The 22,315-nt window shown below is 46.2% G+C and overlaps 1 protein-coding gene across 2 annotated transcripts in view; it reads left to right on the forward strand.

Moving 5' to 3' along the window:
- LOC147311295 (cyclic AMP receptor-like protein A) overlaps positions 1-22,315 on the forward strand; it is a 53,033-nt gene that overhangs the window by 13,517 nt on the left and 17,201 nt on the right. For both annotated transcript variants that reach the window (XM_086266738.1, XM_086266739.1), the window contains 5 exons: positions 799-888; positions 1,380-1,418; positions 6,854-6,932; positions 10,095-10,142; positions 15,353-15,435. In XM_086266738.1, the coding sequence (XP_086122864.1) occupies positions 799-888; positions 1,380-1,418; positions 6,854-6,932; positions 10,095-10,142; positions 15,353-15,435 (339 nt within the window). The remainder of the gene's footprint in view (positions 1-798; positions 889-1,379; positions 1,419-6,853; positions 6,933-10,094; positions 10,143-15,352; positions 15,436-22,315) is intronic.

A 22,315-nucleotide genomic window follows, 5' to 3' on the forward strand; every position in this document is an offset into this window, starting at 1 on the left:
CCTACTTTTCTGTTCTATTTAAACCAGCAGCCTTTCCTTTCTTCCTGCTCCTCCCACACACTCAGGGCTGTCCATCAGCAAGAGGGTCGGGGAGAGGGGAGCGTACAGTGCGCCCCAGTGAAATAGAGTGATAAAGTGTGTGTGTGTGGGTGTGTGTGTCACACAACTGGAGTGGGATTGAGCGTGTGTCAGCTGTGTCACCACTGCTCGATTGACTGTACTCGGAACAAGTCAGGGCAGGACTTCCACTCTATTGACCAGGCGACGCTGTACGCTCTATGAAGTATCGACTCCCACACAGACGCCGAAGACACTGGCGCACACACCTCGTCTGGCACACACACGCTCAAAAGGCCGTCACCGTCACTGTTATCATTTTTCATCGATAGCCTGTATGAGGCTCTCCAGCCTCCTTAACCTCCTCCCTTTGAAAGCAGACTGTTTTTATAGTGCACAAACATATTTTAGGTACACAGTTACACTTAAATTGTCCATCCACTAGGATCCCCTTGAGTGAGAATCTGCATCCTGCTTGTGGTTTTGATGCAGGGATTTCCACTGAAAATCATCTTTTCCCCAACAGTTAAGCTAATTATGGTTTATATTACCATGAGTAATTGGCTGTCTGGCTGGTATAGACATTCGTCTGGACCTGAAAAATGACCCTAGTGTGAGTGCCAACAAAGGGATGAAGTGAAGAAGAAAAGAATTGATTTATTTATAAGCTTTTTTTTTTCCAGGGAAAAACCTGCCGAACCCTCTGTGCTCATAATGAAATAAATGTGTTCCTTTTATCAGGTTTTACCATCTGATGGCGTGGGGGGTACCTTTGGTCATGGCCTCGCTGCCGCTGTTCAAGGGTTACTATGGCCCCGCAGGAGCCTGGTGGTGAGTACGCCCCAGCTAGAGTGTAGTTTTTGTGTTTTGTCAGCTAGTGACCGTGTATTTTCCATTAAATGTCTTTTCTTTCAAGGGAGGCCACAGCACTGGCCTCATTCCAACTCTAGATTTGCTTCAACCATTATAGGAGTTTATGTGCTTAAAATTGGCAATTATCAGCACATCTGATCACAGTGCAACACCTCCTCGTGCTCTCCGGTTCTTGTGGTAAATGGGAAAGGCATTATTTGTTTGGAGGGTTGTTAAAGGGGGTGAGGAAAAGTGGAAGAGGCCAAGGAGAGGAGGCGGTGGAATGAGAATTGGGACAGAGCCTTAATCTCCGGGCTCGGCTCTCTCTTTCCACTCTCGGCTTATTAATAGCTACAGCTGCACAGCTTCTCCCCTCTGCAGTCACACAAGTCTCTCTTCCGCTCACGCTCTCCCTTTTCCTTTGTAACCCCCTCATCGCTCTCTCTCTCTCTCTCTCTCTCTTCCCCCAGCTGGATCACAGACGATCACGTAGCCTGGAGATTTGGGATGTAAGTAGACCCTTTCAGCACCGCCATCAAAGCTTCCCCCACTGGGGGAGATGGGGAGGAGGAGGGAGGAGAAGGGCTGTCTCTGCGGGGAAATGTGAAGGGTTGCATGTCAGGGGAGCCTGCAGGGTTTTTTTCCCCCTTGGTGCAAGGCCAAGAAGTAAGTGTGTGTGTGTGTGTGTGTGTGTGTGTGCGTGCGTGCGTGCGTGCGTGCGTGCGTGCGTGCGTGTGTGTGTGTGTGGATGTTCCTGTGTCTGCCTCTGCCTTGTCAGATTTAGGGGAGTTGCTACACTGTGTATTTAAGTGTTTAGGACGGCTATGAAGGATTATGCCTGTCTACTGCTTTCTGCAACTGGCCCTAAGTCTGCAAGGGCTCTGCCAATCTGCCGGTGCAGACACGTAAACACACACACACATACACACAACAACACTTTGCTATGAGCCAAGGTAATCGCGTTGCTGCTCGCAGCATCAGCAGGGAATCAATCTTTTTAAACAAATAAGCACACAAACGTATACACACACACACAGGGAGACTCACTCAGACAAATACACACACGCACACATATATAGAGAACAACACATAGCTATCAGCTGTGCTAAACGAGCCCATGTCTCTTTTATCAGTGCTCCTCTGCTCCCCGGCTCTTTCTAGTTTTCCACGCTGTCGTGGCCCAGGGGGACGAGCCGCTCAGAGGATCAGGGAATCTTCATTAGCCTTAATTACATCAAACCAGACGAGAGATTAGAGGCCAAGGCAGCACCCGTCAACGGACAAAAACACATGCACTCACACACACACACACACAGCCTGCTGACACCTTGTGGGGGGCAGAGGCTGTAGCATTAAAGGTGAAAAGTGGAAAAGACGGGAGGGGTAACATACATAGTCTAGTTGGACGGAGACAGGGAATTATTCAGCACGAGAAGGAAAGAGGATCGGCATTGCAGGACGGGAAGGAGAAGGGAGTCAGAGAAATAGATTGTCCTCGTGTCTGCCCACGCCCTGTAGTGCGTCTTCATCAGAGTTCAGCGAAGCGCACGGGCAGAACAGAGGAGGCAGGGAAGGTTTGATGGAGGAGGGGGTGTGCGAAAGGGAATGAAAAAGGAAGGAGAAAGCAAAGCGGAGGACAGGGCTGTGTGATGAAGGTGCAGAGTTTCAGGGCTTGAGTCAGCAATTGGAAGCACTCGAGCTTAGCTGAGTCAACGCTCTTAGAGGTCCCCCATCGGTGTGTGCCACGGGCCCCACTCAAGCATAAGGCTGAGAAATAACAGTGAAAATAACTTTGCAAGTGGAAGTTAATGGTTATGTGGTTGTTTTAGCTGCATTGCTTTACAGATGTTACAGAAGTCTGTGGATCTGATCAGTACTTTGGTTCAGATTTATGCAAAAATGCGTGCAGATTTTCTTACAAAATGCATTTTTATACCTGTGATCATTGTTATATTCTTTTGCAGCACTGAAGTTCTTCACAGCGGCAATGCAAGACTTTTTTTTATGCTGCCCATGTTTATTTACCATTTTGTCCACACCTGAGAAAGTGTGCATAAGGGCACTAAGAGTTAGCTTGGACTGGACACCTCATTTCTTTGCTTTTGGTCATCATGTGTTTCCAGTTATGTTTTTATTAGACATGCCCCTAAATTTGAACCTAGCCTATGTAGTAATTTCAGTAAATCTCCTATTATTATAAAGTGCTGTCACTGTCGGTTTTATATTGCAGTCTATGAGTTCGGATGTAACATAAGTGGGGGCTTGTCCGGGATTTGACCCATACCCATAGATCTCCTGACTGATTGATCTCCTGGCTCTTTACTTCAGTTCTAACATGAGGCTACCATTTGTGGTTTTAAATAACAACAATTTTAGCACTCACACGTAGATCTTATGCTTACTTCAAGTATGTAAAGGTCCAGGTGGGACAGAGCGATGTTAATTTGATGATCAGTGGGTAAATATGAGGCTCCATTTGAATTCAGTTTGCTGTCCATTTCTGTTGTGTTCACCCAATGACGCTGCACGCTTGGGTTGCCTTTAAGTCAAAGCACCTCTAGCTAGGCTGTAGATACCTTATGGCTTTTCCATTAGTGCATCAAGTGAGACCCGACCTTCACCCTGAACACACTTCTCCTCCTTCCCTGCTTCTAAGTCTCCACCTCTCTTTCTGTCTGTCAGGCCATCCTTTCTTGCGTAAGTGGTTGATCGTGATCTTTCCCTGTGTGCTAGGATCTCCCGGGTCAAAGCTGACGGCTGCAGTTGATCATTAACCTGCATAGACGGGTCTCTACCATGCTCTCGTCTTCTAGCAGGCACTTCAATTAAGACTTCTTTCAACCGAGCCTCATTCTTCACTTCAGAGCCGTACTGGAGGGAAGGCCAGGCTAAGGCCGAGTGATTGAATTTGTGCACATCTGCGATGATCTTTCTTTCTGCCACTTTCAGGCAATCCACTCTTGCTCACTGTTGTCCTCTGAAAACCCCACTGTGGTTATCCGTATTTCTATCCATCTTTCCCTAGTCGATCTATCGGGGGCAACGAATTTCTGCTGTTCCTTTCATTCTCACTGCGACCTTATCCCTCTGCTTGCCTTTTAATCACCCAGAGCTTCTTTCTCATTTCTGCTCTTTCTGGTCCTGAGCCGCAATCCGCAGTCATCTATCCACCTTTGCATCCTCTTCTCTATTCATCTCATCACTTTTATCATCCTCTGCCCACTCTGAATCTTCTCTCCCTCTGCTTTTACTTCTTTCTCTGTCTCTCGCCGTCTCCCTCCTGCTCTGACTCTCTCTCTCCGGGTAGTGCTCAGCTGTAGAGCACAGCGGACTCTAATGGCAGATCATTATCATGCTAATTAGAGCACTTTGTAGCTGCCGCCCGTCATTCTCTCCTCCTCACAGCCCCCCACACTATCGTTAAAAAGGCCATCCCTCCTTTTCCCCTCTCCACCAACCCACCCACCCCCCAAGCTCGTCTTTCCATCATTAACAGGACGTGCGCTGGCGTAATTGGACGCTGTTTATTCCGGAGAGCGGGTTATTAAATCACACCGGGGTGACGCTCGCACAGGTCTCCCCCTGAAACGCTTTCATCAGTGTCCCATGCCGTTATTGAACCTGCACAGATGCACACATGCAGATGCAGTCATACCAGCTTTCAAAGACAGGCAGTATCCTTTGTCTGCCGATGTTCCCTACAAGACATAAAGGCACATAAAGGAGCCTTTCCCTCAGCCTGTTTCCTGCATTGAAACAAACGCCTACTGTATCGGATTCCTCCTCCAATAAAAAGTTTAATTTAATAATGCTCAGTGAGTTTCTTTCAGTCCTCGGGCATGGAGGACAACCATGGGTGAGCACAAAATAGACAGACGAGTCAGTGTTTCGGTTTGGAGTTGGCATGTTCGTCCAGTGTCTGCGTGAGTTCTGTCTGAGTAATCTGGCTTCCTCCCACAGTGTAAAAACATACACATTAGGTTAATTTGTGATTCTAAATTGCCCATAGGTGTCATTGTGAGTGTGAATGGTCATCTGTATCTATGTGTTAGAACTGGGATAAATTGCTAGCCTGTCCAGGGTGTACCCTGCCTCTCAGCTGGGGTTGTCTCCAGCCTTTCCACCACACTGAATTCGATAAGCAGAGGAAAATGCATGGATGGGTGAATTATTGGATGTTTGGATTCTGCATTTGCCTATGCCAAGGACTTTGATGATCTCTGTTGGACATTCATCCATTTTATAAGCGTGTGTCTGTAAATTTAAGGGTCTGAGACAGACTCTTTGTTTTAATAGTCAGCTGAACCATTTTGTCTTATCATGAGTGCTATAATTACTCTTGGTGGCCTTGTTCAGTACTGTCCAGTATTTTTTGCCTGTGTCAAGTGCAGGTGCAAGCCAGAAAGTTGTATTGAAAGTTGAATTTGCATGCATAGGACGACACAGGTGGGGGATTGGCCAGTCATATTTCATGTCAGCCCTTGAGACTTCTTTAGATATGAGGTAGGTGACAAACACAACAGTTGTGACTGCTCAGGGTTACCTAGACTGAAAAGACAAGTTGTGACCAGGAACCTGTATATCAAAGTGAGACAAAGACCTGTTTCACAATTACAGGGAGAGGTTGAAACTCCTCTGAGCTTCCCTCCCAAGAGGTTGCATAACATAAGACTGCCATTCCACCAAAAGTAATCACCTTCATTTCCCCTGCTCGTCTTGCTCGCTTTCATCCGCTCTGAAATACCTGACATATTATTCTCCCACACCTCCCCTTTATAAATTGCAACCCTTGTCCCATAGGAATGCCATGCATTTACAGCATTGTGACTTTGCTGGAATGATCTTTTGTTCTTCATCTACCTCTTGACTCAGTATGTAAAACTATATGGAGTGAGGTCCAGAGTTGCCTCGTCAGGTTTTTTTACAGTCTTTGGTGACTGTGTACATACTGTGTGCCCTTTACGCATCAGCTGTTTAGAATAATGCTTTCTAGTGTCAGCCAGCGAAACAGTCTCACCTGAACTGGTTATGGAAAAAGTACTGATAAACTCTAACCTTTAATTTCTTTTTTTTTAGCTTAAGTTTTTACCTGTTAAGTTGATATAATCAGCTTCTTAACAAACAACTGCCTATTTAAATTCCTTCTTATAGGGGCCTACATTATTATAAGAGTAATGTGCCTGTCTGCTTGGTGAATGCATGTCGTATATTCACGGCCCATTTGTTCTTTCTTGGTCGTTTCCCATCCTCTGAGAGAAATAGCTGCCTCCTCAGCTTGTAAATGCTCTTAAGTGTTTACCAGCAAGTCTTTAACTATATTTCCTTTTGGTGCTGAGCAAGTAGCACGCAGTGGACTTCAAGACATTTTTTTCCAAAAATGCAACACTTCTGCAAGTAAAACTGGTGGCCAACAGCTAAAAATTGAACTGCAGAGCTCTGTAAAGCTAAGGAAAGCAGCACAGAGGTGGTCATTTGCTGTAGCTTCTTTCCTCCAAGCGATGTCGTTTACTTTATCATAATGTTTTTACATAGTCATGTCATAAATGTATGTTATATAAATTTGTAAGTTGGTGTATACACTCATATTGATAACGCTGCCTAGAATGAAAAAAATGTATCTGTAGGCAGATCATGAGCAATGATTTTATGCGACACGCCAGCTAAACATAAGCTTTTATTTAAGTCTGGACTAAATCCTATAGCAACAGGACACGTGGCTTGCTTTTGTGTTTTCCTAAGGTGTGAATTCCTTAAGAATGCATAAGAGTATATCACCGTAATCATAACTTTTGATATTGTTCATGTGATTTCATGTCACACTTTCTACAACCGAAGCAAGGAGGCTAAAGAAACAACCTCCACCGACAAAACAGCAAAAATGATCTTTTAATAATGTTTCTCGTTTGGAGTTTTGTTATTGATCTGTTACGCCTGTGCTTTGCAGATGGTACGTGCCTCTTTTCGGCCTCATCTTCCTGATGATCTTCTGCTACGCCAGGATCATCTGCGTGGCCAATAAGAGAGTGAGTACTCAATATACGTCTATTTCAAGACAACTTAGCCGAACGTGACGGCGCTGTGAGCTTTTAAAACCTGGCATTAGTGGAACTGCTCTGTGGGTGTACTGATGGGGTGGGGGTGTAAATGTTCTCACTGAAGTACAGATATAAGAAAAAATTCCCCAAAACACTATGCGCTATGAAACGATCCTATCCTGTTGATCAAAAGTCATGTAAAGGATAAATGTGGTTTGTGGAGATTTGAGAATGTGTGGCATATACTTAGCAAAAGTACATGAATTCAGACAACTAGACACATTTAAACAATTGTGATAATTTCATAGTTTGCTTTCGTTTTCATTTTCGCTTCCAGTGCATTTGGAAAAGGTAATAATGGTTGTTTGAATGTCAAGCAGCTCTTTAAGGAAGAGAAATGACTACAGGTCAAAACTGCTGAGATACAGTTTACAAGAAGCTTGCAATATTGTTTAAAGGTAGCAAGGAATAATCTCATCTAACGTTTTGAGTGAGAAATGTGTTTCGTGATGCATTTCTGGGGACTTTTTTCATACTGGAGTAACGGTGTCATAAAATGTCGTCCTGGTTCTATACTTAAAGTAATTTATCAAGCAAGAATACCTTTCTTTCACTTGGTGCAGCTGCTACATTGTGCCAATTTCTGCTTTTTTATTCATTTTAAATTGGTTTTTAAACTGATGCTTGGACAAAACATAAAATATAATGGCTTTGATTTATTAATTATGCTAACATTTACTTGGTCTAACTACTAGAATATGAGGATTTTATGCTTCTCTAATTTTTGTGTGACTCTAAATTGTCTACTTTGGCTAATTGGAATTGATGTTTGGGCAAATAAATTGTCTGAATTGATATAATTGTGGACTTTCAGTTCTTGTGTGATGGGCATTTTTTACCGTATTCAATATTTTGTACTGCAATCCATTAAATTGTGCAGGAAATCAGATAAGTTCATTTACCACTTAGTTGATGTGCTCACCATGGTAGCTTGTAGTTTTGCGTGGCTCTTCATCGTGCTCGGTGCTGTAGGAGCCCAGGGGCAGCATTCCACAAAGTTCGCATAGCTGCCATTCCCCTGATCTGACGACACCCCACACTGCGGCCGCTGGAACAGCGACGGTAGACTTGCGTTGCCACAGTATGCTCGTGAGCGTTTGACGTGAAGGGAGGACGAGGCCAAAGCCTCATCAGACTCACAGTCGTTGTGTTGCTGTTGAATGTTAGCATTCATTGCTTGGGCTGCACAGGGAACGGTGGAGTGAGAGAGATTCTGCAGATAGCCAGGCTGCAGGAAGACGACAACGGAGACAGACAGCAGGTAGCTGAGAGGCAGGGAACGGGAAAGAGACTACACTCTTTATCACGCCTGCGATAAAGAGAATGAATGAATGTCGCTGGTTTCCAACCTGCATCTCATAACTCATTCAGCTCACAGTATTCAGCTATCACTCCCTCTACCTCTTGTCTCTATATCTGTTTCCCACCTTCCTTATTCTGAATCCCTTTTTTGCATTCATTTGTCACTCTCTCTCTCTCTCTCTCTCTGTGTTCCCGCTCATTTTCTCTTCCCCCCCCCCTTTTCCTTTCCCCCTCCGCGTCTGTCTCCCCCTTTCACTCTGCCGTTTTGCTTTCTCTGTCGTATTTATGAAGAGCTCAAGCCTTATCTCTTTTCAGCTGCAGGCTGTCTCACTTGAAAGAATTTCAAAAGCTTTGAAAGCAGGGTAGGTGGCGACGCTATGGAGAAAGGGATAGAGACGAATAGGCTGAGTGAGGAGAGGTGGGATGTTAGCTGGACGGAGAAGTTTTTCCACCTTCCGATTTCACCGAGGCAGATGGGCGTGGCGAGGGAGGGGGTTCCAAGTCCTTTACACCCAGATTGTTTAAAAAAACAAAACAAAACAAAACAAAAAGAAACAGGACACATTCTGAGTGGCTGTGCGAGCTCATAATAACTGGAGGGATTTGAAGGCTAATGAGTCATTTCGGGCCACACAGAGAGCTCTGGGAGTGTGTTTGTTTTACAGATGCAATTTGTACATGTCCACTCCCTTCCTTCCAGCCCTCACCCCTCAACACGCCACTAGCATAACCGCTTCCCTTTCAGTAGCGTGGCTTAAGAGAGACTGCAACGAAAGCCGGGTATGTGGAGACCTGGCCAAAGCCTAATGATATTGCCACTTATTATCAGCGTTTGTTGATTTTGATGGATAGCGGTGCTCAGCTGGGCAGCAGAGGGCTGCTGTGGAAACAAGTTGAATCTAATGACCAAACGGCTGTCCTTTTTTTTTTTTTTTTATCCCCGCACTGCACAAACACCACGGTCATGCATAGATTTACAATGACAATCACGTCAGCACCGAGAAACCATGGCAACATTGAGTTAATAAATAGCAGAATAGAAGAGCTGTTAGTGCATGTTGTTCATGCTGCCTTTTTGTTCATGCGTATGAAGCTCGCACAGGGCCTCCAGAGATTTGTCTCTGATGTCTTGGGTTACATAAACCTTCTGGCTTCATACAGCCCCCTCCCTCCTATCCCACCATCGCCAATCCCCAGTCCTGTGCATGGTTGTGTGCATGTGTGTTCCTGCGCCTGCCTGTTGACATTTTCCATTCATTCCCCCGAGAGAGGACGCAGAGGAAGAGCGAAAACTATTCCCACGTTCTTTCCAAAGGCCTCGTGTCTGCCATGTTTGCTCCACTTCTTTTTTTCCCGACACTTTTTTCTAAACAAAATTCTCTTTTTTCGCTCCCCCACGCAACCCCCTCACACACACCCCTACCCTCCGCCTTGTTTTCTTCTTCCTCTGTCAAATTGTGTGCACTGAAGCTGATCAGGGTTTTTTTTTGCAAGATGCTGGGAGCTGTTTAAGAGCTCCCTTCTGCCTCTAAGCTGTGCGCTCGGTTGTGAATTGGGTAATTTTGCTGAGGCGTGTGAGAAGGTGGTGGGATTTTGCATTGATGTGGTAGTCAGTGTGATATTTGTTCAGGTTTCTCACTGCAGGCAATGACCTCTAAGCACAATGTCACTCCTCACTAGGAAAACCCATCTGATTAAAATCGGAAAATCACTGCAATTTTTCTTTTTTTCCCCTGCTTTTTAGCTGCCCTGACCTCTTTCTTCCTATTTTGTGTCTTTTCTGCACAGATGCAGTCATGGCTGGGAACTTTCAACCCAGAGCGAGAGAGGCGCAAGGTAATGGTCTGACCATCAAATTTCTTAGCACATACACGCACATGTACACGTATAAACACAGAATGTGAGGATTAGCGTGTCTGTAGGATTAGCTCTTGCCTTCACGCTGGGTAGGTGTCAAACACAGCAGGGAGCAATTTGACCTCTCAAATCTATTCCTGTGTGAGCTCTTGTGTATGTGTATATAAATGTGTGCATGCACGTAAAGGTGTGTTTAAGCTTCATTTTTAAATGGAGCAGGAGATAGGTGTAAATCAAGACAGATTGAGAAGTGCGACATGAGGAGGAGGAGAAATAAGGGGAATAGAAAAAGGGAAAATTAATTGGGGAGAGGGTTAACCTAGCCTAGTCTGAAGGGGCACTTCACTGATTTTACACATTAGTGCTGGGTTATACGTGAACAGAACTATCTCGCGAAAGTAATTTTTCCGATCGCAGCAGGACTCAACGTGACTGGAGACATAACTTTATTTAAATGTGTAAACCACTACACAATGGAGCCACTGTTTAAATGTGAGGACAGTCAGTTCTGCAAGCTTCTCATAGTGTTGCCACAAAACACAAAATATTGCAGAAATTAAATAAAGGATGTAGGCAGGAAGGGTTTATGAAATAGCTGGTTGCATGATGGAAATCTAAGATGCTTGACCTGCACTTGAAAATTAAAAGCCTCTTGTCTCCGCTACTTTGATTTTTAACAATTTTCTCATCTCTTGTGAGACACAGAGTTTGGAAAAGCTGAACAAAAGTAGATTTCTTGAAAATCCTGGTATTAGAAAGTGGATCGTTAAACAGGTTTTTGCCACGTCTTTTTACCTGGTTCATTGACTGCTCATGATGCATTGTTCACCAGGAAGACTATAAAGCCTTACTTCTCCCTAACCAGGTGCTATTGAAACAATATGACTAATGCATAGTAGGAAAAACTAGCAGCAGCAATCCCTCGCACTCCCTCCGCCCTCCTCCTTGTTTGGTGTTGCCTCTCCGCCCAGCAGGGTGAGGTGTCGGAGGGCAGGTTAGGGTTAAGGTTATGTAGATGCTGCCCCTAAGTGGCAGACATAATTACTGCACGGTGAACTGGCGTAACCTTAAGCGGAGTCGCGTGTGCATGAATGTGTGACCACACACACATAAATGCACACACACACGGTCTTCATGTGGGCTAATTGCTATGTGTAGCACAGAGTGTAAATAAGTCAGCAGTGGTTTTTATCACACTCTCTTTCCTCGTATTTCTCTTTCCCGGTCACTCCGCTCATTTCCATCTGTTTTTTTTCCTCTCTCCCTGCCTTTCACTTCACGCTCTCTCTCTCTTTTTCTCCCTGTCTTTCTCTTTCTGTCTTTCTCACCCCCTCTCTCGCTGTCTCTCTCACTGTTGTGCTCATACCCAGCATGAATAAAGCAGCAAGCCAGGTTCATGGACATGAATATTTATGAGAGTTTATGCACGCGCTGCGATGCTTTAAAACAACAACAACAGCCTCCCAGATTGTGCTTGCCAAACCAGTGAGCTCCTGCTCATGTGTGTACGAGTGTGTAGCAGCAGGTGTAAACTAGAGAAAGCGATTCCTGCTGGGTGTCTGAAGACCGCTGGCTCTGGTGATTTCCATTCACTCTGCCACGTCTCCCTCCTTCTGTGCCTCACACATTCTCTGTTACTGTCACACGCACACATACACTCAAACCCCTAATGCCCTGTGTCCACACGCATTTCCCAACCCTTTTTTTTTTCCTCCCTGACTCAGCGCAGCATCATCCCCCCTCCCGCTGTCTGAGTGCATGTGCGTCTGCATCTGGCTGGAGTGGTGACGTACGTAACTAGCGCTGGCAGTTATCAGTGCTGTAAGTCACATGTTGTGACCCATCTGTGTGTGTGTGTGTATTTCTTGAGCAATTTGTTTGTGTTCATGCATGAGCACACATGATTGCCACAAGGTTTTGAAGCGGCACAGGTCAACGAGAGGATATTCGGATGACGGTTTTTCAGCACCCCTCACACATGCGCGCGTGCGCACGTTTAAATACATTTGCACAACTGCACACACAGCAGCTCAGTCCCGTCGGGTAGCAACAAAACTGGCTGAGCAAACAGCAAGTCGCTTGTTCGTTATCTTCTCAAGATGTTTGTTTACCGATCCACACAAGCTTTGCCTTGAGTAACAATGCAGTGGCCTCTACTTTTATGTCTATACAAGTGTGTGTGTGTGTGCGCATGCATGCACAACCTTGCAAACCACTGAGGGTACGCTCTATGTGTGTGTATTCTAATTGGTCTATCAACTTTTTATTTTATTCTTGGCCAGCAAAAGGGAATAGTATGTGGTTTTTCTCTTAAGGGCTCTCAGTAGGACGTTTGACTTTTTGACAAAACACACATGCCTCCTTTTTTTAAGGGATCAGCTGTCCAGCTGTTAAACGATCAGCAGTGATATACAAATATATGGCTGGAACACAATATTACTAAAGCAGTTCTTCCTCTTGTGTTACGTTATCGATGCCCTGCCGCCAGACATCTCTATATTTAAACGCACAGGGTGTCTAAAAGGATTCCCCACCAGCTTCACTTACCAAAGTCGCTATTTAATAAGTCAGGCTTATCAAATTAATGGTAGTAAAATGAATATAAGTGAAATAACTTTCAAAGAAGATGAAGCAGTTCACAGAAGAGGAAAAAAGCAGACAGTGGCACAAGTCAAATTAAAGAGCTAATTAATTTAATTATTTTTAAAATGTATAATAAAGTTCATACATAGATAATGACAGCATGCATACTAATGCATGCTAATCTAACACAGATATCATAATGTATTTTTGACGACTGCCTTGTAATAGCCTAAATATTGCAGAATCACTGTATCGTGATATGTTAGATATGGTGAGCATCATACGTGATGCAGCATGCAAAAGCCGGCCAAAGACACAGGCCGAGAATCCCCACTGTGCTCAAAAGCAGCCAAGCAATGACACAGTCATTAACAACCGGGCTTTCCAACTTCCACTGCTCTATTTTAAATGTTAGTTATCTCAAAAGTATGTCCTGTCTTAAACGTTTTTTTATGCACAAGCTGCAAATAAATGATGCAATATTTTGACCCAAACCCTCATCCAGCAAACCTCTCAGCTGCGAGGGGAAAACCCAGAGCTCAGCACAGCCACACACACACACACACACACACACACACACACACACCTGAGGGTTTGAGCTGGCCAGTTCGCCGGCAAAATTTACCGATAGTGATGCTGGTGACTTTTCTGTGTTCAGCCTACAGCGATGAAGCTGTGTGGATTGTAATCAGTCGCCGTTTTCTTGTAAACCTAGCCAATTTTTTTTTTTTTTGTTTATCAGAAGTGTAATCAGTTACGAATGAATGCACAACAAAGGAGTGTCTGTTTGCATCATTACTAAACCACAGTAATTCAAAGAATCGGCAACGTTTGACATCTTCAAGATAAAAATAATCAGCAAAAGAGCACTTTCGGGTCTTCTCAACCATGTTGGCTTAAAAGTTGTAACTGAAAGTCTGAAATACTGCAGCAGATGCTGCTGCTGCGCCTTATGTGGTACAGCTTTTTAAGGAGAAACATTTTCCATCTATTATGTTATTCAGTTTTAGTTCCTGAATTTTACTCCCAAAAATCCTTTAAAAAGTCCTTGAATTTAATGCTAAAGTGCCCTCAGTAAACCCGATCCTCTTATTTTTAGAGGAAGTTTTTCCTGAGACGAGCGCAAGCCCGGGTGAGTGCTGTGCTTGGTGGTGGAGGGGATGGGTCGCTCCCGATTGCTGTCTGTAATCTAGCGTGTGTCATTAACGTTGGGACCGCTGCGCCCTCTTCACATAATTACGGTTTCATTCCCCCCTCTGCTTCCCAAGCAGCGCAGGGGCCTCTGACACTGGAGGACTGTGATTAAAAACACGAGGCAGCGGAGGCACTTTACCCACACTCTTCCTGTTTCTCTTCAACCCTTCTGCACCCTTTCCTTGGCTCACTGAAATTCCTCAAATGCCTGTTTCTACGCCTCACCGAAATCTGATCTGAGATCACTTGGCTCCAAGCAGTCTTTGAAGTTGTTTTTTTTTCTGGATTTATTTTTTCCCCCCAAAATATACACACACATGCTCACACAGCCACAAATTGCCTTTTGCATGCAGCATCCTTCAGGCTGTCCTTTTCCTCTTCCACGTTGCAAAATTCTTTGCAGTATGCGTACACTCAAGTGCCCAACCATACACACACCATACACACAAGTTAGCAATTGGCAGATCTTGACACGGCCAGTGACGACAGGGCTTCCCGTGATAATAGATGCTAATCGGGCTGAGCTTGGTTTTTGCCTTGGGGTTGTGCTGTTAAAGACAGTGATGTGGAAATACGACTGGTCTCTGTTCAGTAGATCACATACAGCCAGCCTTTCTCACACAGTGAAACACCGCCTCTTGCATTCGGTACCCCCCTCAAGAACACACACGCATATATGCGTAAGATAAAATACCACTGGATTTCATCTGAATTGTTTAAAATGCTTGCGTTAGAGCCTGACTGCCTCAGGGTTTTTCTGGTGAGTAATTAATTTCCTCCATGTGGGGGTAGAGACCAGAGCTTGTGGGCCTGCCTCCTGGCTCCGACTGTGTGTAAGTGTGTGTGTGTATGAGAGAGGGAGAAAGAAAGAGAAGGAGGCTCTGCGCTGGCTCCGCTGCTGCGACCTAGCCTTGAGGAGGAGGAGGGGGGCGAAAAAACAGCACAGCGCAGAAAATCAATCCAGGGGCCGCGCTTCTCAGCCTCTTCCGGACGCAAGAGTCCTCCTCTCCCGGGAATTAGATAACGGCTTGTAAAAGCTCTCCACCACCAGCCTCTCACCCCCCTCCTCGACTTTTAGCTGCTGCTGCAGCATGTCTCTGTCTTCCTCTCAGCTTGTCCACGAGATATTGAATTCATCCCCTTCACATTTGCTGCAAAGTATTTGCTTCTCGTTTAATTGAAATCCCCGCTTTCTTCTCATAACTGTGTGGATGTTGCGTATTATCAGCAGGTTAATATTTTATTAGGTTTTAATTGGCCTTTGTTTCTCGCCCCTGCGCTCTGATCTTCCAGTGAAGACACTGACGCTGCGCGTGCACATGTATGTGCGCGACGCAAAGGCGAGACGAGAGCATTAACGTGAGCATTTGAGTTTCTCTACATGGGTGAGCAGCCAATTTTCTCTCATCTAGGTTTCCTTGGCGGAGGAGATCAAGCCGTTGAAGTGGTATCCCTCAGTTTACCTGCTCGTGTCCATCTTTCCCCTCATCAACAGGTAACACACAGACACACACCTGTGCAGCTATAAACTCTGTTGTTTTATTTGCATGGGGGCTTCACTCTGCTATCTTATCTCCTCCCACCCTCCAAGCCCTGATGTGCCTTTCCCATTCTTTAGCTCTCTCTGTTATCTTAACTCTCGGAAAGCACTGCTCTCCCTCTTTCCGTTCGTAGCAGTTGAACGCTAAAGGAGGGCGTGCGTGTGTGTGTGTGAGAGGGAGAGAGAGAGAGAGAGAGAGAGATGGAGGTATAGAGCGTTTTATTGGCTTTTATAAAACCTGAGCTTCGTCGGCTGAGGGTTGGGTGGGAGGAGGCGGGTAGTCCAGTAAATGATAACCCCAGCGCTGTTATTACTCCTTCCCTCCCTTTCCTTTCCCTTCCTTTCCTTACTCCTCATCTCCCTCCCTCTCCTTTTTCATTTATTTGCCCCCCCCTCCCCATCTCAACACAGCACTGGTGTGATTGACAGGTCAGGGTTACTAAGTGATTAGCTGCAGCGGCTCTGCTTGTCGCCACGGCGATGTAGGCGGAGACACAGGTCAATTACAGGGTCAACGTCTTTCAAAAGCTCTGCTCAAACACTGCCCATCACCCTTCACCCCCCCCCCCCCCCCCCGCCCTGCTCGCCACCTCACCCTTCCCTTCTCCCCCCATTCACCTCTCCATCCATTCCAGACCCTTTCCTCCCGTGCCCCGGCTGTCGGCTGATGAAGATGACAAACTGCATCCTGCGCTAACGCTGCCCCCCCCCCCCCCCCACCTTACACACACCACCCCCTTTCCCTCCCTTAATGCCACTTTCCCTTCCTCTCGCCTTCTTTTACGCTCAAAAAGTCTTTGTTATTGTCCTCTTATTTTCACTCTTCCTTGCTCAGGCGCTCCATCTTTCTGCTGCTGTGTTTTTATGTCACCCCACTCCACCCCCTCCCTCCCTTTTTCCTCCTCCTCCACTTTTCCTCTCCTCAGCGACACAAAGCCCCCCTCTCTCTCTCTCTCTCTCCCCTCTCTTGAGCAAATACGCTCTCGCTCAGCTCGGCTCTGCCTTTCTCCAGAGAGCGAACGAGTAGAAAACGGGAATGAATTGCTCTCTCGTCGTCCTCCTCCTCCTCCTCCCCCGTTCAGCAGCGCTGGCTGTATATATCTCCGGCTCCTATTAATTTGTTAGCCCCCCCCCCCTCCCCTTCCCCTACTCACTCGCCTCCCTCCCCCTGCCTCATATCCTCCACCTCTTCCTCCTCCTCTCTTTCTCCATCTCTCCCTCCTTCCTTCCCTCCCCTCTGCTGAGTGCTGGAGTGTGTAAAGTGTTTGTCACGGTGTCGTGCCGATGTCGCTGTGCTCTGCTTCCGCACGGCAGACAGCCTTAGTGTGTGTGTTTTGTTGTATATGAGAGCGTGCGTGCGCGTGGGTGGGTGGTTGGTTTCATGTCGAGGCGAATGTGCTGTCTCTGCTTGTTCCCCTGTGTGTGTGTGTGTGTGTGTGTGTGTGTGTGTGTGTGTGTGTGTGTGTGTGTGTCGGCGTGAATGCGTGCACACTTGTTTGTCCGCCTCAACCGGAGTGTGTGCTTCTTCGCGTCTGCCCGCGACAGCTCCCATGTATTTGCGTGCGTGCGTTTTTTATTTTGTGTGTGCATGCCTAGCGCGTGTGTGTGTGTGTGTGTGTCTGAGTGGGGGATTATTTCTATCTGAGCTCCAAAGCCTCCTAAACAGGGCTTAGAGAGACGGCCCAGGGCAGCAGCTAAAGCCGTCGGGTAGAGCTCTCTCTTTCTCGCTCGCTCGCTGTGCAACCCTCTCTGCTGCTCTCTCTCTCTCTGTGCCATTTCTCCCTGCCCTGATCCATTGCGTTAATACACAGACACTCCCACACACAAACACACTCTTGTTTTGGCCCTCATCTGCTGCTGCCACACACACACAAACACACACACATACACGCACATAGTCACACGCCACACGCAATTTTAATCTGTTCCAAATGCACTCTGGTAAATGTGTTAATTCGACACCAGCTGTTGCGAATTGAAATGGGAAAACGCTCCTATTTCGTGTCGCCCGCGCTTGCACACACTCGCACGGACAAGCCATTTTACGTCATTTCGCCGTACACATCCATCTCTCTCACACGCTCGCTCTCTCGCTCTCTCGCACTCACTCATTCGCTTGCCCTCATTTGGCAACACAAAAGTAGCACCAGACACTCGCACCTTCGCACTCATCCCTCCTCCTTCTCCTCCCCTTTCTCCTTCTCCTTCTTTCTCTCGCGCTCTCCCACTTCAGTCTCTCTCGGGGCTCTTTGTGTGCGTCTGTGTGTGTGTGCGTCTGTGTGCGTGTGTGTGTAAGCACTGCCTGGGCACGACTAGAGTTTTCACAGTCTGCTTCTCACATCGCCTCCCCTGTGTGCTTTATGGTGTGGGTGTGTGTTTGTTTACAAGGCTTGTCTAGATTCCTACTGTGCGCGCTTGTACGCTTGTTTGCATAAATAAGCCCTCTCTTCGGAACCTAGCTGCCGATTTCTGTGGTGCGTCGCAGCTCGATGTGCAAGTGCTCCTCCCGGACAGCCTGCTCGTCTTTTGCCAAGACTTCTTGCTCTCCTCAAAAGCACCCCGATCCCCTTTTAAACACCAAAGCGCACCACCAAATCGGCCTTACCATTCAGTGCTTTTTTTTTTCTCCCCTTCTTTTTCTTTACAGCTTTGTCTTGAAGCTGCAGCTCCAGTTTTCAAAGCCGCTTGGCTTTGAGCAATCAGGGTTACGCGCCTTGTGCAGGGGGGCGCTTCAGCGTGGATAGATTGGCCCTGGCGGCAGGGCTTGAACCGGTGATGTGTCTGTAACCTTGAGTTCACCCTGCCGCTCCAGGAGGTAGCTTGCATCCTCCTAGTTATTCTTGGTTTCACTCAGTGCTGTCTGTGTGGTTTTCGTGGTGTGTGTATAGGCCTATACGGTGCTAGCACAAGATTTTTATTTTTTTATTTATTTATTTTTTTTGTATGGGCTCCCTACAGCGCCTAGCCCCCCTACACCCCCACTCGTCTTTCTCTGGAGGAGATCTGATTTCCCTGCTCCAGGCGAGCAGCGAGAACAAGACAGTGTGCGCACGCATCTGTGTGTGCTTCAGTGCGTGTCTGCACTTTTGTGTGTGTGCGCACACGCGCTACCCGGGCCAGGCAGACCTTCCCCATCTCCGCTCTGCGCTTTGAAAAACGAGGGAGGAAATCTCAGAGCAGCAGTTATTATTCATCCCTCAAAGAGAACGGGGAGGAGGCGGGGGAGGAGGAGAGAGGGAGGGAGGGATGGATGGATGGAGGGAGGAAGAAAGAGAGAGCCAAACGGGAGGGATGGAGGGAGGGGCGTGGGGGGGATACATTAACTCTTATCACACTGTATTCGGCATTCTGCATCCCAGGATGCGCTCTTGCTCTCCCTCTCTCTTTCTCACTCCTGCTTTCTCTTCCCTTTCTACAGTCCCCTCCTTCCGTTCCTTGCCTCTACGCTTCTCGGAATATCTTGCATTCAGCGCATATGGACGTGTGTTTGTGACTCCCCGTGTGTGCGTGTGTGTCTAGTCTGGTGTGTGGTTCGTACTGTATACCCTTACTATCTTTTGTGGTGTATTTTGTTTACTTGAACAAGTAAGCTGGTGCTGAAAGGCAGTATGTGAGGTTCCAAACTCTCATCTTTCTTTGTCTGCAAGCCTTCTTTATTTATCCATCGCCTCACTTTCAATTTACAGTGTAAGAGTGGCAGCGTTGTCCTGTTTGCTAAAATAAGTTTTGAACTTGATATAACTTGCAGATAAGTGGTGTTTTGTTTTGTTTTTCAGATCTAGAGGCAAAATGAACCATTCTTGTCTTTTTTGGGATGCTTTGATTTGCGGTTTTGCAGGAGTGACATGACAGTCTATAGGGATTTGCCACTAAAGTTGAGATTAGCTTGGTTTAAACTGTAATTGCGCAGAGTGAAAGTTAACATTTTAAGAAAGCACATACTTAAGAGTGAAACCTCGAATCCTTTAATTTTGACATTTTATTTTAACCTATTTACACACAGAGAACATCAATGTTTGCAAATCTGACCTGTCTGTAGCATCAGATGTCATGCTCTTTGAGCAACCCGATTGCCTGTGCGATAGCGTAGCCACAGACAGCTGTTCGACCCACATAATATTTGGTGGTTATGTGACCATGCCTACTGTGCGCGCCTGCATGCGCACACTTGTATTTGCATCACGGGCAGTGATTGGTGTGCAGCTGGAGACGGAGAGCCACACAGCCATTCGTCTCCCATTGAGCAGCAGTGACTCTCCGCTATTCATCCCCATTTAGCGAGACGGCGAGATGGTCTACAGGGCTGTGTGTACTTCACACACACACACACACACACACACACACACACACACACACACACACACACACACACACACACACACACACCAAGGCTGAATTTTCAGTTTTGAAGTAGAAACATAGTTGTAACATGTATCTCTTTGCATACATGTAAATGACACCAGCAGAACACACAAACACATTTGCATGACCCCAACACATTGAAATGTACTGACCTGACTGCTCTTACATACATGTAGGTCATGTAGACAAATATCCATATATAGGCATACAGGGTCATTCTGGTGTATATGCACATGAACACATATGCATATGGTATACACATGCAAAACCTAAAGGAGATACTGGATAACCTCCCTCACACTCTGCCGTATGCAAACATAAACACATACACACGCACCCACACATACCCTGTTCCCCCTCCCTCTGCTCTTTCAGGCACGTCTTTAAATATTCATCACTCTGGCTGCTCTGTGAGTGCCGTAAACGCTGCCTCACACTCCAGGGAATAGCTAAAGCCTACTCTATCATCTGCTCTCCCTCCCTCCCTCCTCTCTCTCACAGACACACACACACGCTCACCCACCCCTACAGACACGGACACACTTCTAGCCACAGCCGCTCACAAGGACGAACTGACTCGCACAAACACTCTGAGGCACAGCCAGTGGCATCACTGGACGCACAGACACATGCAGGTACATGAATCAGGTGCAGGGAAACACGTATGCTTCGATGCACGAAGAGATTTTGTTTGTGTGTGTGTGTGTGCGTGCGTTTACTGGCTCCCAGCACAGTGCGTTGAGCGGTGTTGTGTTCCAGGAAACAGGATGTCTCTTTGTTTGGGTTTTATTCTGTTGGTGAACGTTAGCCGCTTTAGTCCCTGGGGTCTGTGTATGCCGCTTTGTCTGTTACCGTGTGTGTGCGTGCGTGTGTGTGTGCGCATCCCATGCAGGTGTGCCTGTTTATGTGTTTCAGGATTATTCCAGAAATTTTGGCAAAAATGAACGTGTTTGGACCAAGCATGTGCAGTTGTCTATAATGGGAGCATTTACACCCATATTGACCTTATGCTCAAAGTAGATCATCTTCCAGTTTTCAGTTGTAGCGCACACGCATGCAGACACACTAGCACGACGCACATGCAGACCGTGGTTTCATCTACGTGTCGTTACACCCAGGAGAAAGAAGATAAAGCGCACCATCCTCTAGCAGATAGTTCCCAAGCAATAGAGCTGAACACACGTTTGCGCGGTTGATCACATGTTGTCACTGTACAAAGAAAAGCCTGTCCTGGGTTTTTGCTGCCCTAAAGGCCACCACACATGTATCAAAGAGACGCAAGCAACCAACGGATCAACAGGTCAAGCTTTATGTAAATGAATTTCAGGCACTGAGTTTAAAAAACCCAGTGTTGAGTGTTTAAAAAAAACTTCTTTATTGCTTTGTCTATTGAGATTATTGAGAGGAAAAACCACAAAGATTAGAGTTTTTACGTGTGAAGAATCTGGATTCAACAAGTGGATTCTACCATATTTTGAGTCCTTTAAAAGGCTATCATGGCTCGAAGCACTGTGAAGAATAATTAGACGAAAATAAACTGTGACAATGTCTAGTTCATTTTTCATCCTCTCTGTTTGAGATTAGTGTTTGTCTTTCTAAATGTTTTAGAAATATAGATATAATAGAAACCTTTGAGCTGGATTTAGTTTTAGGGGCTTAAAAGCTAAAATCTTTCTGAAACCTTCAGGAAAGGCAGTAGAATATCATGTGAGCTTGGCATACATTTAAAAAATTATATATAAATCTCCTTCTTTACTGTCCTATACTTGCATTGATTTTGTCCCACCTATAATTTATCTTAGATATCAAATTCAATTTTACAGAATTAGACTTTCTAGTCAAAGAAAAGTTCTGATTCGCTGTCAGCAGCGGCACCGCAGGGAGAATGAGAGCCTTGTTTGGGCACTGCGAAGCATGTGATTTGTCTGGAGGGAAGAAAAAAAAAAAGAAGTAAGGCAGTCAGTCATAGAGCGGAGGAAGTGCAATCGGGTTCAGGATGACTTCTCTGTCTGGCTGCCCTCCACTCTGGGGAAGGAGTTCTCGTCCAAGCTGTTTTAAGTGCGTTTCACCCACAGCTCTGAGGATGTTCGGCACAACAATTAGAGGCAGACAAAAAAAAGAAAAAGAAAAGGTGAACGCTGATAGAAGGAGGAAATGGAAACGGAGGGAAGGAAAGTGGTATAGACTGGCAGGGTGGGATATTGGAGGAGATAGGGAGAGGCAGTAAATGAGGGATTTTGCAGAGAATGCGGAAGGTGAGATAGACGGGTTCAAAGAGTGAGTGACAGCTTGATAGATGGAAGGTCTGAATAAGTGAGCGAGGCTTCGGAGACGCTGCGCGAGTACTAATGATTGACTGCATGCTTACAGGTGGCAGCAGGCTGAGACTTAAGGCTACACGCGCCCGCGAGCGTGAGCGCAGAAGCGTGTCTTCGTGTTTATTGTTGTTGACCATTTGCTCCCGATATTGTGT

The sequence above is a fragment of the Aulonocara sp. 'chitande type north' Nkhata Bay genome, linkage group LG16, assembly GCF_057382095.1.
Source record: "Aulonocara sp. 'chitande type north' Nkhata Bay isolate Kocher_YH1m ecotype deep benthic linkage group LG16, A_spYH_male_GT1.1, whole genome shotgun sequence".
NCBI classification, from domain to species: domain Eukaryota; kingdom Metazoa; phylum Chordata; class Actinopteri; order Cichliformes; family Cichlidae; genus Aulonocara; species Aulonocara sp. 'chitande type north' Nkhata Bay.